Raw genomic sequence first — 16,641 nt, 5'->3', positions numbered from 1 at the left:
TCAACATCTTGAGAATTAAATGACTATAGCTACAGAAACTAAGTGAGCATTAATAAGGAATAATAGGCTAGATACAAGAATAAAAAAAAGAATAATAGGAGAAAATTTTGGGAATTCTGGAAAGAATAATAGGTAAAATTTTGAGCATATTAGGCTCAGGCCTACTCCTTGCTGGTAAGGATCAATACAAACTCGTTGACGTATACATGAGATATCAATTTGTTTACATCTGAACAATTAGACTACATGTATCAGTGTACACAACACTATGCATAACACCTTCAGATATCATCTTGGAGAACTGAGATACACATTTGCATCAACTATGTAACAATATCACTTGACTACTCTAACACAGCAATCATTTTAGTATTTAGTCACGTTGAAATATCATAAGGGATGATCTGTCGTGGATGAAAAAATTATCAATTGAAGAAATTTGGCAGATAATATTTCGACAATTGCTAAGATTTGAGCCAGGCGTCAACCACACATCTGCACCAATTTTTATTCCAATTGCTAAATCATGTCTGAACGAAGTAGCACGGTAGTGGCAATAACAATGCGGTTTTTATTGCAGTCTTTCATGAGCCATGCCCACTGTGTGATGCTGTTTGTAAGGGAACCACGCTAATATACCAATAAGATGAATTCAAGTTTGTAATACGCACAAAGCCACACCCAGGAAATGTATCTTGCTGTCTGTAACTGGGAATGATGACTGAGCCAGTATACACAAGAAGTGATTGTAAGCCATATTCCAACTTTGTAGACTAATCCAAATGGAAGTTATGGTTGCGAATGTAAGCGCCTGTAGTTTATTTTTAGTATAGTCACTGTACAAATCGATTTCCTTGTTCTTCCTACTTTCTAGCACTGTAATTCCAAAACTACTCACCACAGACAGCTGAAACTTTGGTGATCCATTCCTTGGACAATGTAGATAATGTTGATAAATTAAAAATAAAAAAAAAATTAAAATTCAGAGGTTGTGCAAACTAGACGGGTTTTCGCTGAGATGGTCACATATCAGATTACATTTTGTATGCGTATGTGGACTAATTTATCAGAAAGGTTAGTTCAAGTTTGTAGGTATGTACAAAAGCCGCACCCACTTAAAGGAAACATATCTTGCTGAAAATGATCACTGAGGAAAGAATTGGAAAGAATTTGGAAAGAATTTTGAAACACAGGTGGAAAGAATTTTGAAACACAGAGACCCGACTCATTGCAGTTCATTTCTGTAAACAGTGACACCTACAGGCATATTAAGGACACATTGGGACCAACCGATAGTGTCCTGATTTACAGATCAATTTACAAGATAAATTGGAATCATTACCAAGTGTCCAGATTACGCAGATGTCCTCATTTTTAAGTTAACATGTTCCACTGTAAAGGCCAACCATGCATATCACTACTTTATGGATGATGTTGAGTTGAGCAGCAACCTTCCTAATATCTCGGCCACTTTTAACAGGTTCTACTGTACTCTCAGAAAAACAATCACAATGAACATACTCACAGACAAACAGACTCAAACGATATATTCACATACGAACAGACTTACCGGTCACGAGGTGCAGCAATATTAATTTTAACCTCATCGTCATCTTCATCACCCTGAGAACCCATGAATATGCTCCTGAGATCCTCAGAGTCAAATGTGTCCATCTAACATACTGTAATGGAGAATTAGTTGATAATTAACATAATTACAATACAATTTGTACTTAATACAATTACAAATTCACAATCAGTAGAAACCACAATCAAATGTATCTGAAATATTAGCAGTAACAAATGTATATATACAATCTATATTATAGCACAGTATGCATCGCCATTTCCCACAAGTAGCTCTCTAAAAACTTAGAAACCTCATACCAAATCCTATATCCTTCAAACATTACTGGTGGTGACAACAATGGCGTTCATCTACAAAGCTTACCAGTGATACTAAATGGAAACAAAAATTTCCATCCTACTCACGAGTTGTGAGAAAAACAAATCAGGTAATTGTATAATAGAAATTCTGATCAATAAAGTAGATGAATTTGAAGCCAACAAAAATATATGAAACAAGTAAGGTCATGAATCTTCTAACTAACCTTCAAAGGTGCAAAGCTTCGTAACCATGGATATTGCTGACATGTCTAATCATTCAAAAGTCATGCACTTCTTGGAAGCATGAGGCTATCCTTGTGATGGTAAACACTTGTAATCAACTGTGATTACAGCTGTGATGAGAAGTTGATCTTAAAGGAGCTACACTCAAATAAGTGATAATGACAGGAGTGTGTCTAAGTAGTAGCCTCATAACTGTGGTTCATTTCACAGTCAAATTGAACACGTCAAAGAACTGTCCATATAACTGTTCTCAGATCATTCCTACTCATTATTAGTTCAAAGCATCTGTGATTTCGTCATTGCATTCATGTGGTCATGTGCACAATCTTTATATGGTTTCAAATAACAAGGTAATATTTTCCATATAAGGAAACTATTCATTGAACACTAATGACACAATTGGTAACAGGTGTGGATTAAATTAGTTTATCTACCATAAACAAACAACAAACTTAAATAAGCAAGTGAAGCAGGTCAGCAGGGAAAAGGTTTAGTGAATTTGCAAAGTTAGTCAAAAAGTATTATCACAACACCAGCCTGTGATGGACTATGTATATTCTTGCTCAGTCTTACAGAAATGTGGTATGCTAGTTAAGTATGATAAAAGCCTTTTAACATAGTTGAAAGTGTGACCAGCATACAGTCTGTAACTCCAGTAAGGAAACAACCAAACACTGTATGTTATATGACAGGAAGTTAGACTGTGATCAGGACACAGCATTAGATGTTGTCCTCGATCATATTATCAACTCTTGCAGAAATGCTGGGCTTTGATGTGTAACTACTTTTCATCAACATTTCTGGATAGGCAAAAATTCAATCACACACACACGTCAAACATCTACTGTAATGACACCTACCCTAATAAGGTCATTGTGTAACTGAAGGTCACCTGTCTAAACCAGCCAATTCAACAATGGTTACAATTGGTTTTTTCAAGGGACTTTTTTCTTTTTTTTTTTAGCAGTTCGGCTGCTATTCACAACAAATTTCCCCTTGAAATTTGTAGCTTGATCAAATGGTATTGTTTGATAAACAAACAAAACAACTTGAAGTGAAAATTTCCCTCGTTGAAATTTTGGATGGCGGCAATCCTTGAAAAGTTCTCCCTCAAAAAATCCCACTATATGGTAGTTAGCTACATTCACACAATTACGTATATCCGTAACCTGTCTGTTATTCAGCTTGTCAAGTTTACAAGCTCCTCTAGTATGTTTGCATTAGTTTAGTAGCTACTGTTGTGTACCACTAACCACACATGTACAGTACTTCAGTTTGTCCTTGTTGTTTCAGCAGGACGATTGTGTGTGTGTGTGTGTGTGTGTGTGTGTGTGGTGTGGTGTGTGTGTGCGTGCGTGTGTGTGTGTGTGTGGTGTGGGTGTAGTGTGGGTGTGTGTAACCCTCATAATCCAGAAAACTGAATTGAAACATGATAAATACGCATGCCTTGCACAAAGCGCTGCAACTTTCCATCCTATGGCTATGCAATTTACATCATTGTACGAACTTGTGATGTAACAAGGATTAAAATGATACCTACAGTTTTATCCTAATGTCTAAAAGTAGCTGTGAAAATAACTTTTTGGTATGGAAACATGCAAACCCTTTACATACCTTTACAAAATGGTTGATAACTTGATGGTAGTTGCTCCTATCACTCTGCAGTAACTTCAATTTGATTCTCGTGAAATTTTCTATCAGGCCATATATGACTCACATGAGTAAACCCACAAATGAAATTAAACATGTGGCAATAATTTTGAAACAAAGACACACGACTTGTCGCTATTCATCGCTTCATAACAAGTAAGCCACTGTAGTTACAGTGTTCATTTAACTTTCTCCAAGTAGCCAGTGAATACACTTTTAATTTATGTGTATTTGTACACTGTAAGAATTAAGTTACTCCACCTAGTGTCTAAACACGCATTTCCAAAAAGTTCTCTGAGGGTTTAAGGGTTAAACAGCAGCTGCTACACAAAATCACGTATCTGAGTCTAAACACATGCAAACACTCTGCAAAGGAAAACTCTAGTAGCAGATTATCTGTGTTAGTGGAACTTTTCAAGGCACCACAGAGGAGGTTGGAAATGTGCACATGATCCCAATTTGTACTGGAAAGCATACTGGACCTCCTTGGGTGCTGAGATGCCTCTCAATTGATGAAATATAACAAGTACATGATAATGGCACAATAAGCTCCACTGAAAGCTTAACTTGGGATATGTATAAATCACTTGAGATCTCGAGTCAGGCCACAAAATCTTTGTTAGAGAAGAAAACAGATGCTGTCCTATAAAGTGAGAAAGAGAGAGAAAAAAAAACATAGAGGAGTCTCACTTAATAGTACAAGTAAATACCCAAGAAGTCATCCTATGTGAAATACATCACAAAGACTATAGTGGCATGTGTCCTAGTCAGGGATCACACAAGAAAAGAGTCTCCAGATGGACAATAGCAACAATTGGTAGCCACAAAGAAGGTTCTATCACAGCCACCATTCAATATTGCTACCTTCCTTCAACACATATAATATACCCCAACTTATAATCTCAAAAACACAATTAACACAAAATTTTCATAGCGCTTATTACACTTCCAACCTCACCCTGCCTACACCCTGTAGTTATTGTAGTAGGTTGACAATCCTCATGATTGGTTTGGAACTTTAGTGGGCATCAGTGACCTCGGCTACACCCTGGTTACTAATTAATGTCACTCCTCAGTGAACAAACATCAACCTCACGTTTTTGACCCACTAAAAATAACTAGAGTAGATATCTAACAATAACACACAAAGGTATTGTTGGACTAATGTCAACAGACCCTTTCCAAAAATTTGTTAGCTACAAACGTTTCTGAGAGTTAACCTCTCACTGTAAGGTCAATGGATCAAGTTTTTGCTGTTATTAAGGATCACATGACTCAGTGTTAATATTAAAAACATATCGAGATATTGTTAACCCTTAAAGCCACACAAACTGATATATCTCCATGGTTACAAACAAAGTGCTGTAATCTTCAAAGTGCTTAATCCGATGACCACGCAATCAACATCAGTTTACTAGTGATATAAGACATAAAACGACACTGAAAGTACAAGGACCAAAACATGCTATGAAAATGAATTTCAGTTTATAATACACGTAAATCCTTTATACACCGTACATTAACAAAATGATCATAACTCATTGCCAGTTATTGTATTCTCACTCACCCCAAAATAAGTGTTGGCCAATTCGCCATTCAATAGGGAGTAAGACCATATACAGCTCACATGATTCAAACCTTAACTAAGGTGGTGGATGAAGCATGGATTGGAATAAAATGAGTAGCTGTTGTTCATTGCTTCATAACAAGTAAGCCTCCTCTGTTACAGTGGTTGGTCAACATTACCCTAGTAGCCCAATGAATAAGCTTTCTTTTGTTGTGGAAAATGTTTAACATACCTTGAAAGAAGCTTAGTTGTCTGATATGTTAATCATGGCTATCAGTAATGATCTGTAACACTGGAGACAGTTACAATCTCAATACTTGTAATCTGTATGTATAACGTGTTTGTATATGCATGTTAGAGGTGACCAGAAATTATCAGCTTACAGCTGCATAAAATTTTTGAGGAATACGAGTTTACAAAATGGCTTTACATGTATATGGCCAGGTAGCTTGGCCTGCCTAACTCCATTAGCCTAAAACCAGATATCAAATTGTGAAACAATCCACATAGGATTAGTAATCTGGTTCCTGTGGGCATGAGGACTTCAGGGTACTGCATTGTTAAACACACAAAAAAGGTGTAGTGTAGTCAGCAAGTTTTACGTAGTGTGTTAAGCTCCTATCATATAGTATGGTAGTGCTGTATATATTAATTAAATACAAATTAATGACACAATCAACAGATCTGACTATCTGTTTTCATCAAAAGATAAAGGTCACAGACAGGGGGCAATACCTGCAAGTGTGCTCCCCATACAATGACACACACACATACAGATATCGTCCACAATAAATGGTAAACTAGATAAATATACTTTTCAAACCCACACTACCTCAATAAACACCAAGAATGCTTAAATGAGTACAAATCTAGTCTAGCAGTTCCTGCCCAGAGTGGATTATAACAGTCGGCCATCGGACATTTACTGAGCAATTAGCTCGAAGACCGCCCAATAACCTACTGAACCGGTCAAAGATGGCCGACCGATTTCCACTAAAAAAGATCGATATACTCTAATAGAACAGTCGACGACTCTAATAGAGCAGCAAACAGATTTTTAAAAGGTGTACCTAAAAGGTTAAAAAAAAGTGAAATTTTTTTTGTCTGACTTCAGGAATCGAACCTGCACCCTTCAGTGCAGTGCATATCTGCACCATTCTACCACATGCTCACACACTGGTTTAGTGGCTTCTAAAGGGATTTTAAATGTCCTGCAGTTAAACCATAACTGACCATAATTGATATAGATACATGTCACAAAACATTACATTGGATAGTTTCGTATCAAATCATCATAATGTGATTTATTATGTATGTGGTTTAACATTGTAACAGTGTATGGCTACTGAACTAGTTTTGGGTGTCAAAATACTCACATACAAGCTTTGAAAATCCAAATTTTTTCAGAGGGTATGCCCCAACTTGGCACGCTTATGCATGCTGCTAAGCATTGCCATACAATAACAGATCATGTCAGATCAACTTTGACTTTGATCTGACATAATGTCAGATCAACGAAGACTAGTTATAATCCTCTCTGTTCCTGCCCCTTCCTATAATACAAAGGGGTGGGTGATGCCAGACTAGTACGAATCTAGACTGATGCCGCCCACTGCTTCGCAAAAAGTAAGAGTCTGGTGAAATACTAAATCATTTCTAACACTAAAATTCGGCTGTAGCCAATTAACATAAGGATGCATGTTCACACAAATCACCTTGGCAAGGTAATACTTTTTCTCAAATTAAAGGGCAATCATTTGACCTAATTGAGTTCCTTTTGAAATGATATGGTACCTGTTTCACCAGATCGTCTCTTTGTGCAAAAAGGCGGGCAGCGCCAGACTAATAGAGAGCTTGCATATGAAACGCAGGCTTAACAACAGCTGCTAGGTCAGCCATGTTTGAGGGCAAAATACATGCTACAGCTGTTCTCAATGGTTTACCGAAGTGCAGGACATGTTCATTAGGTTAGTCACTTGACTAATGTATAAACTAGCTGTAGTCAAAATCCCAAAAAGCACTATAATTCATGAGAAATCTACCGAAAATTAATATTGCGCTTGTATATGTTAAACCTAGTTTTAAAACCATATCCTAGCATCTGGCAGTGACACCCATTGTGCATAGCTTGTTGTGGCAAACTAAGAATATTTGTTACAATTAGTCCCATTGAAATTTGTCCTTAATTATGGCTGAGTAGCAACAGTTGTCAAGCAATTTTTGTACTTGCATTTTGTATGCAAGCTCTCTATACGATCTTTTTTTTTTAATCAAATGCTTAGGTAATTAATACATTTATGTGAGGGCCAGTGTACCAGAGTTATTATTATCATAGATCCTTTACACCCCCGGGATTGGAATCTTCTGTTTTTAACACTTCCATCCACACCTCCATCGACACCTTTCTAACAAGAGATCTATGAATTGATGCATCAGTAACTCGACTTTAGCGTATTAATTCTCTGTTTAGTGAACAGCATGGGCATTGAGTTTACTTCAGTTCGATTAACAAAGGATGGATAAGTACACAAAACAAATTGTAAGTTAAGAAGACATTGTTTCAGGCGGGTAGAGCTAACCAAAATTTGTCGCCATCATTCAAACGGCAAGATTTCAACACGGAGACATGGACTAATGACTTAGCTGGTTCGATTCCTTATCCCAAGTTATACTTACAGACTGAATCTGACGTTCATAGAGTGAACAATTCCAGAGTTACAGCTAGCCAAAGTTTGAATCGCTTGGGTCTGTCAGCGAGTTTTGTCACTGTTTTTGCGTCCACAATCACCTTTCCGCCTTATTCGAAGTAAAGAACAAGATTACTGTATCAAACAACACGAAATTCACTACAAAACAATGGATCAGACTTTTCTCCTCCCAGTCAACACCAATTAATTAACGGTGCGGATAGTCCAGCACGTAAGTACAGCAAGTATGTGGAGATTCCTATCCCGGGGTGTAAAGGATCTATGTTATTCATATCAGGAAGTTTGGCTCAAAAATGGAAATTTCAGGCCAGCTGTGGGTGATTTGTCCAATTATAATCAAAGCAATTTAGCAGCTGCAATTATTTTAACTTGTTATATTTCATTGATTAAAGGCTTTACTGCTGCTGTTTTTTCACTTTTGTAGGTTTTGAGACATTTCTGCTTAAAGGAGTCGTCAAAGGCTGTCTGTGCTGCATTTAGTGTATTTATGACAGGTGTACTGGATCCAGGCCGGAACATTAGAACTTTAATACGCATACAGAACTTCTTTAATAAAATCGTTCTAAAGCTCTGTATTAATTCTAAGGAGTGGTTTATAGTTCAAGCATTGCTGTGCGTTACTAGTCAGACATAGCCAGACGGAGTCCAAGCCAAATCAAAGCAATTAATCTCGCTCAGAATCACGCACATATTTAACCTACAACTTTTCCATCGTTTTGACGAGTGATAGTTTGCGCTATAAGTGCTCACTGTGGCTTGTTGGAATCGCTCAAGAATAAGCTAAACGAATCTAGCAGCGAATCTGGGATAATCCAAACGTATCACGAGATAATTATGATGAATCTAATAGAATCATCAAAAATGCCCATTGGAAATGTATTGCAGATGATTGTATTCCTTTATTGTGATAATGACGAGCGGAGTTTTTGTGTACTGAGCTTCATTTGGTACCATCCTGTTCGCCAAGAGTTGCTCTTTCTTATGGTACTTGCGAATCTGAAATTCGTCTTTTGAGTGAAAAGATATGCGAGTACAAAATGCCAGTACAATAGAAACTATGCAACTTATAGTGAACAAATCGGTGCAGCTGGACCAAATCTCCGCAAACTTCTTGATATGATTATCAAGTCTACCAGTTGGGCACTGGAGTTTGTTCCAAATAATGCTACAGATAACTACAACATACAATATGATAGTTTGCTACCACCAAATACACCGGAAAACACTGTTTTGCCAAGAGGAGGCAAAGTCTCTTTGTCGTGTGAACTCTTAAAAGCTTTTACCCCAGTTTCACACTACACAAAAACGTACACACGCACAGATTCACTAACCGTTAGGACGGTTCAAAATCACCAAGCAGCGGTCGTTAATCGTCGTATCCACCTCCTACGTAGCTACGGAACCTCCTGTTTCTCCACGTGTTTACAAGAAAATTTTCTAAAAGGCGCTTGTTAGTGCTTAATTACCGCCAATTCCGCATTGATTGTCGCCCGTCAAGGGCAGGTGTGTGTACTAGCAGAACATTCAACTGTAGGAGCTCAGAAATCCGTGACTGAGAGCCAAAGCTCCCTGGCACAGGCGGGGGGGCCCCCAGCCGGCGAAAGAGGGACCAATCTTGAGTTGAGGTCTGAAGTGTTGCCAAGACTGTTGCTACGGTACACTTAAGGGTGATTGAGTATTACTACACACAGGTACTCTCATAGGGACTTCAGTTTTGGACCAAATGCTTATCGATTGGTTTATTATATTCAGTCAAACAATTAGCTATACAGTACAAATTGTTTATCATTAAGTTCTCAACATTGTCAAGGTGTGTAATTATGAGACAGCGCACATATTGTGAGACAGACAAAATGTGTAAATTCGAGTATATTTTCAAATTCTGGACACCACATATTAACGGACTGTATCTAATTCCATACCATGCACCATAGCTACGTTGGGTATCTGTTTGCTGTGTGGGTGGAAGGTGACGCCTATCTGTCTACTAGTGCATGATGTAGCACCATAGTGTCAACTAGTGTAACTCATTAAGGCTTTAACTCACTGTGTTTATTAAATAAGCTATTGCAACAGTCATTGTACAGATTGGAGTGAGCTGGCAGACCTAAGAAGATTGATTTAGCCAACTGAAGCAAAGGAAACAATAGCTGTGACATTTAGGAGCAGGAGCCTACAGAAAACTTTATAGAATTACAGTCAACCCTGCATGTGATTAGCTAGCTTATGCACTCGTGATTTGATTTTTGCAGTAGCTAGTAATACGTAGAAGCTCCATGCATTATGAAGTCTTTCTTATTAAAATGTGCCATTGGTGACTTCAAATGCCATAACATACCATTTACCAAAGCTATGCACTGGAATTTGTGCATTTTGTAGCTGGCTATAGTCTGTGCATTGAGGGTTAGCTACTTGGCGCCTCTATGACTGCATTAAAGAAGGAGGGAGGGGCTGACTACATAGAATGATGTGCATGGACTGACATGTAGTTAGCTAAAAGGATAACATTTCTTTGCAATGTGGAAGTAATTCCTTTGTTGTCCGGCGTATGCATGACTCCTCCATTAATCAATGGTGTGGAAGCCCTCGGAAAGTGCAGCTCTCTAATCCACAGTGGCTGCACTAGGCTCCTATAATTTTTATACATTAGTCAAGAACAAGTAATGCAAGTACTTCAAAGTAGTACAATGTAAATTGCAGCTAGTAGCCTGGTCCAGCTGATATAACAATGTCCATGTGATGGTGTCTGTTGAATGACCAGTTACTCTATTTCGGTATCCTCTAACTTAGAGCAAAAAGCACACAAAGTAATAAAAATTGGACCAGGTACTCACTTCACTAATAATAATATCATGATCAGTGTCTATAGAATGATGGACACAGCTTTCAAGAAAGCAGAATTTCTTCGTGAATGCTTGTAATCAGTCTATATGAAAGTGCACAAAAATGTTTACTAATACAACTTTTTAAAATAACAAGGTGTATTGATAGTCTGTGCTGTACCTTTCAGTCTGTACTTTACCTTTGGAGAGTCCCAGTAAGGAGAAAGCCAATTTAAAAGACAAGCATCATTTCCTCAGTGAATGCATTAAGTATGACGCCAGTCCGAAAGGAACAACTCCATGTTCCCTGAAGGTTAAAGATGCCTCCATCAAACTAACAACAAAGTGGAATAGAATTTTACATAAATGTGGGACGGGGCTCACAGAAACTCTGGTTGACAATCGTGAAGCTGCTCAAACCTCAAATTGAACAGAGAGCGGCTTAGGTCATTCAGGAGGCATTACTTGAGCTCATAACAGTTTACCCTAAGTTACATAAATACAATCTTTGAAGGTGTTGCTAGGAAAGTCAAACTTGATACTGAAATCATCACCACAAACCTACAAAGGAATAGACAGACCATCAAAACCATTAAACAAACAAAGAGTCAATAAAATATTGCCAGTACCAACTGAAGTCACAATGAGGTGAGCAAAGCCAAAAAAGTTGTTTAGTATCAAAAGAAAAAACATGTATACGAGGAAACAGGAAAACGATATGTATATTAAACGAATGTATAATAAATAACTTAATTTATCAACCTGTCCATACGTACTGTCTCATATTAGGTACATTTACCTTATTCCATGCAGGCCCTAATAGCATCTCATGTCTCTGTAGAAGACAAGTTAGGGGGAATATAGGAATCTGTGTAGTACTAAAGACACCTGAGGTTATTGTAAGGATCGAGCTATTCATCTGGTTCTGTACATAAGGTATACAATCACTAAATAATTTTCTATGCTGCTTGCACAATCTACTAGTTTAATCCATCACTTGTAGTGATTAAGGGTTGATCATGAACTTTTTCTTAACTTCATAGTTTTCATCATATTGGTCACTCCACTGAATGAGAGGATGTCTCCATTTTCTTGTTAGGCCAGGCAAACTTGATTACTTGTTTCTCTGGCTGGCATCCCTGCCCATATCACTCTTTACCCTACTGCCTCAAATTTCATTGTTGCTGTTGTTGATCATGTGCACACAATGTATTTTGATGTTGAGAAGGTTGGCTATCACTTCACAGTACAGAAAATGTATCTTGCAGTTCAGTAAAGGCTGTAAAATGTAAGTATTAACTTTTAGAAGACTTTAGCCAGCCTTATACAGTGACAGATAATAGTGGTTTGATGCATTCCTTTAATAATGAATAATGAAAAATGACCTCCCACCTGCACAAGAATCCCAAATTTTGTGGATAAGAAACAAGTATGATTATAAAGTTTGTCTGGCTTTAGTCTAAAGGCTGCAGCACAAGCTTCCGCCAGATCTAGTCTCACGTAGCCAGACTACTCTTTCTTCTTTTACGCCATAACTATCCCACAACAGCCTATAGCAGAGTTCAACACTATTCCTTCCCTACTTTATGCTCTTGATATTACACACTAAAATAATTTTCAACTAGAGTAGGGATCATAGCACCGGTACATGTATCTGTAACACTCTTGTGAATGAAATCCCACAGTTAAAGTTTCTTTGTTACATTTATAAGATATTATGTAACTCAGTGTGCATGTAGAAAGGCCAACAAGCAAATAAGTGTATTTGTAATTCTGTTGAATTATGAATACTGTATTTCACAGTTCATGTAATTGTGTGACTGCAATACCTATTCAGATACTTGTTATTTTCAGGGGTGCTGTAATAACACACTACTCTAGAATTTTAGAAAATATAAGTACCACCTCAATTTTAATAGTGTAAAACAATAATTTCATCATCAAGGAGATTCTTGTTCTGATTTCTGTTCTGATCAACCCAAGGCACAGTTGAATATTCTTGTGAACGAGTGATAAAGTGGCCCTACGTGGCAATTGTAGCTTTGTAAGGAGCACACCAAGTCCAGGGTATATCATCACAAAAATTAATAGGCTCAACAGGTGAATGAGTCAATGAATACATTACTTTCTCTAATAGAAGCTTGTGATCAGCTTCAGTCAGCAGACTAACCTACACTAATACTGTCAAGAGTACATAATATAAATGAAGTGTACTTCTCGTTTTATTATGTACTCTTGGTACTGAGTTATAATATTTTACAGCCAGTCTAAACTAAAAAAACAAATGGAAATAGTGAGTATAGTTACTTCTTTAAAAGACCACCTCTTTACAAAAATCACCTCATAATTATCATGTCACGTAGCTACATGTGTAGCTATATGGTAAACCTAATTAATATGACCTCACATGTGGACGAATGATTCATTGTCAAAGTGACCTCACATGGCAATTGAATTTTGTAAGGAGCATACCAAGTCCAGGGTGTACTCAAGGACACGTTATCATCACAAGATGGATTCAACAGGTGATCATGAATGAGTCCATCATTATCCGAACTGGTAGCATGTTTTCCTTCATGACTTTCTTTGTATATCTTCACATGATGTGTCAAGCAAACCACATTATAGCTATAGCTACATAAGTGCTACTAATACCATGTAACAAAGGTAGTGAGTGAACCTTATAATTAATTGTGATAACTTGATGAACTTCTAAGTGAATACAGTTTAGCAATAATTGTGGTGTGTTATGTAGTTTTAGCTAATCAGAAAAAAATTGCCTACTACTTGAACATACTCGTATAATTATGGTGCTGTCATTAACTGTAATTGTGTAATATTGTGGCTGGTTTTGTGAAAAACGGTCTTCACATGTACACATCCAATTCAATTTATAGCTTCAGACAGATTGAAGGAAACTAATGACTTCAAATCTGATCAATATCAACATTGTTGAACGGATGAAAAGTTTAGGACTATATAGCTACAGCTCCTACATGGATTAGTGTTAAAGACCTATTTTTAGAAATCCTGTTAGATTATTATACAGTGTGTTTAGTGGTCAAGAACTTGCAGAAATGTTTACAAAACAAATATAAGAAAAAAATTAGGAATTTTGAACTAGAGTAGGGACAATGTATTACCACGGTAAAAAGTACTGCATTGGAGTAGTTATTGTTGTAAAACAACAAGAAGGAAATATCCCTACTGTGCTGTGTAGATGAAACATACAGCAGAGATATTTGCTTCTTATTGTTTTACAGCAATTGGACATACTACTCCAATCCAGCTTGTTTCAGTACTTTTTATTGTGGTATTACATTGTCCCTACTCTAGTTTAAAATTATTTTTTTCTTATACTTGTATAATTATATAGCTACACCTGTACTAAGTGGCTGAGCTTGTTTTGGCAGATTGCTTGAATTTTTAAAATAGCTTCGTAGTCATAGGTAATACAGTTAAAACTGATATTCCATTGTATTTTTTTTGTAAGTTTAAGATAGTTAAGCTTCTTTGAAATAATTATATTATTTTCATATTACCACTTCACCTAGCTACATAATAGCATATACTTTTTCCATCCTCATTTTGCTAAATGTATTTTAAAATAATTAGATACTCACTGATATTACAGTCTTGATAAGGCCACTCAAAATAAATTATCTCTTTCTTGTCCACTGCCCACACAGTGATCTGGTTACTGTCAGCTCTAATACTCCATTATTCTGTATTCTTCCATTATTTTCTGGTTATTCTTACATTCTGTACAAGTCCAGTAAAAACTATCTTGTAACAATGTCATCTCATGTGTCAGCTGTTCTATCAAGTCGGCACAAATTCATGTTTGTGTATTTTACAAATAAAAAAGAAAGGTACAAGCTTAAGCATGCTGATGCAGCTTTTTATGGTTGTACTAGGCAAATAATGGCTTGAAAAGATGTCAATCTTGTAATGGAAATGGACCACCCACCTGCATGTGAGTTCAGGAAGGGAAACAGAGAATTTATTTGGAGTGGCCTAACACTTTTGTAGTTTTCATAACCCTTGTCCCTTGTTCCTAACAAGTTATAAATAGACAAGTATTACAAAATTTATGTTTTAAGTTACAAGGTGTAGTATACAGTACTTATTACTAATCTGGTCTCTGCACATGAATATTAACTAAACTTTGGTACATACATAACATAAGTAACCATATAAGGTGTAGTTATATATTTGTTGTGAATATCCATATAGAACCCGTCATAAGGGTTATGCCCACTACCAAGAATCTTTATTGGAAGTGATGAATGACATTGAAGACTGACATGATGTGGTAACATTATACATATTAATTAACAGTGACAGATTTCAAATATTTTATTATGTGTGTGTACGTGTGTAATATTCAATTAGTGTGAATCAAAATGTGTAATGTTAACCTCTTAACATACCTTGAAGTATTCCACCATACTCAACATTGCTGTTTTTGTTGCTTAACATTTTGGTTTACTCGTGCAAATAAACCCAATGAAACCATGGATAGGACCTTTGAAAATGCACTAACCAATAAACATTTCAATTATCTAACTATGCTATTATCTTTATCTGTTGTTTTGTTCTACAATACCTACTAGCTATTAATCTAATTCAAAAGGCTGAGCTATGAAAAAAGAGTGCCACCATCAACATGTCAGGCTAGTTTGAGAAGATGTGTTATCAAAGGATAGCAGACAAGAAATGGTGGAAGCAATATTAATGTTGATGAAGTTGTAATAACAACATGACATTACTATCACTACAGCTATTACTTGGTCTTCATCAAAAAAAACCTAGCCCTTTTGCAGATGACAGGTAGGACTGCGTCAAATATGCCGGCATAATAAAAGCATAATAGGCTAGAGTACTATGCCAGCATAATGCTGGCATATTAGGTGGACATTCCAAACTATGGAGCTTAATTCCATGAAAATAGATCGATACTCCCTAATAGAGCAATTAGTGGAAACTGCAAACTGTTATAGAGCACTAAAATGCATTGTACATAGCACCTTAGATCAATACTCTCTAATAGAACAGTAACTTTGTGGTGAAATACTCTAATAGAGCATGTGAGCAACTATCTTCAATCCCAACTGCTTGATCTTTGTATGTTAAAGCTAAGCATTTATTATGTAACAACAGTAAGTCCCAATGTGATACCCATCTGCAGACACCTTCAGCCCAATGTAAATTTAGAGATTCTACTAAGTTAGAGGAACCGTGCAAGACATGGAACCAGCTGATGTCTGGTTTTCATCCTGGGCAGTTGTAATTTCTTTTGCAGGCTGCTTCAGATACCTTTCCAGGTGCAGTTAACTTAAGGCATTGGTGTGTTCAATCTTATGTTAATTGTACTTTGTGTGACTTTACCACAGCTCACATCCTAGGTGGCTGTTCTGTCACCTTACTGCAACAGAGATATACATACTGTCACGATCAAGTTCTTCACCTTCTGGCCTCTAAACTCAAAGAAATGTATAGTGACAATCCATCTATCCATGTTTTTGCTCACCTTCAGGGATTACGAGCTAGTGAAGCACCTCAAGTCACTATTCCATCTACCTTACTAATCACACCTTACAGGCCAGATATCATTGTATATATACAACTCAGGCAAACCCTCTGTTGCTTTACTTGAACTAACCTGTCCTCTAGACTCAGAACAGAACATTCAATCTGCTAGGTCTAGAAAACAAAACAAGGCTGAGTATCATCAACTGCTTGCAGAATTTGATCATTTACA

General features: G+C 36.8%; 1 protein-coding gene across 2 annotated transcripts in view; it reads right to left on the bottom strand.

Annotated features, from left to right (window-relative positions):
* LOC136247561 (equilibrative nucleoside transporter 1-like) overlaps positions 1–16,641 on the bottom strand; it is a 265,718-nt gene that overhangs the window by 108,931 nt on the left and 140,146 nt on the right. For both annotated transcript variants that reach the window (XM_066039314.1, XM_066039316.1), the window contains exon 4: positions 1,571–1,682. In XM_066039314.1, coding sequence (XP_065895386.1) covers positions 1,571–1,674 — 104 coding nt within the window. In that variant the 5' untranslated portion in view covers positions 1,675–1,682. The remainder of the gene's footprint in view (positions 1–1,570; positions 1,683–16,641) is intronic.

Source organism: Dysidea avara, chromosome 2 (assembly GCF_963678975.1).
Source record: "Dysidea avara chromosome 2, odDysAvar1.4, whole genome shotgun sequence".
Taxonomy (NCBI): domain Eukaryota; kingdom Metazoa; phylum Porifera; class Demospongiae; order Dictyoceratida; family Dysideidae; genus Dysidea; species Dysidea avara.
Note: the sequence above shows the minus strand (reverse complement) of the source record. Positions and strands in the feature narration are given on the sequence as shown.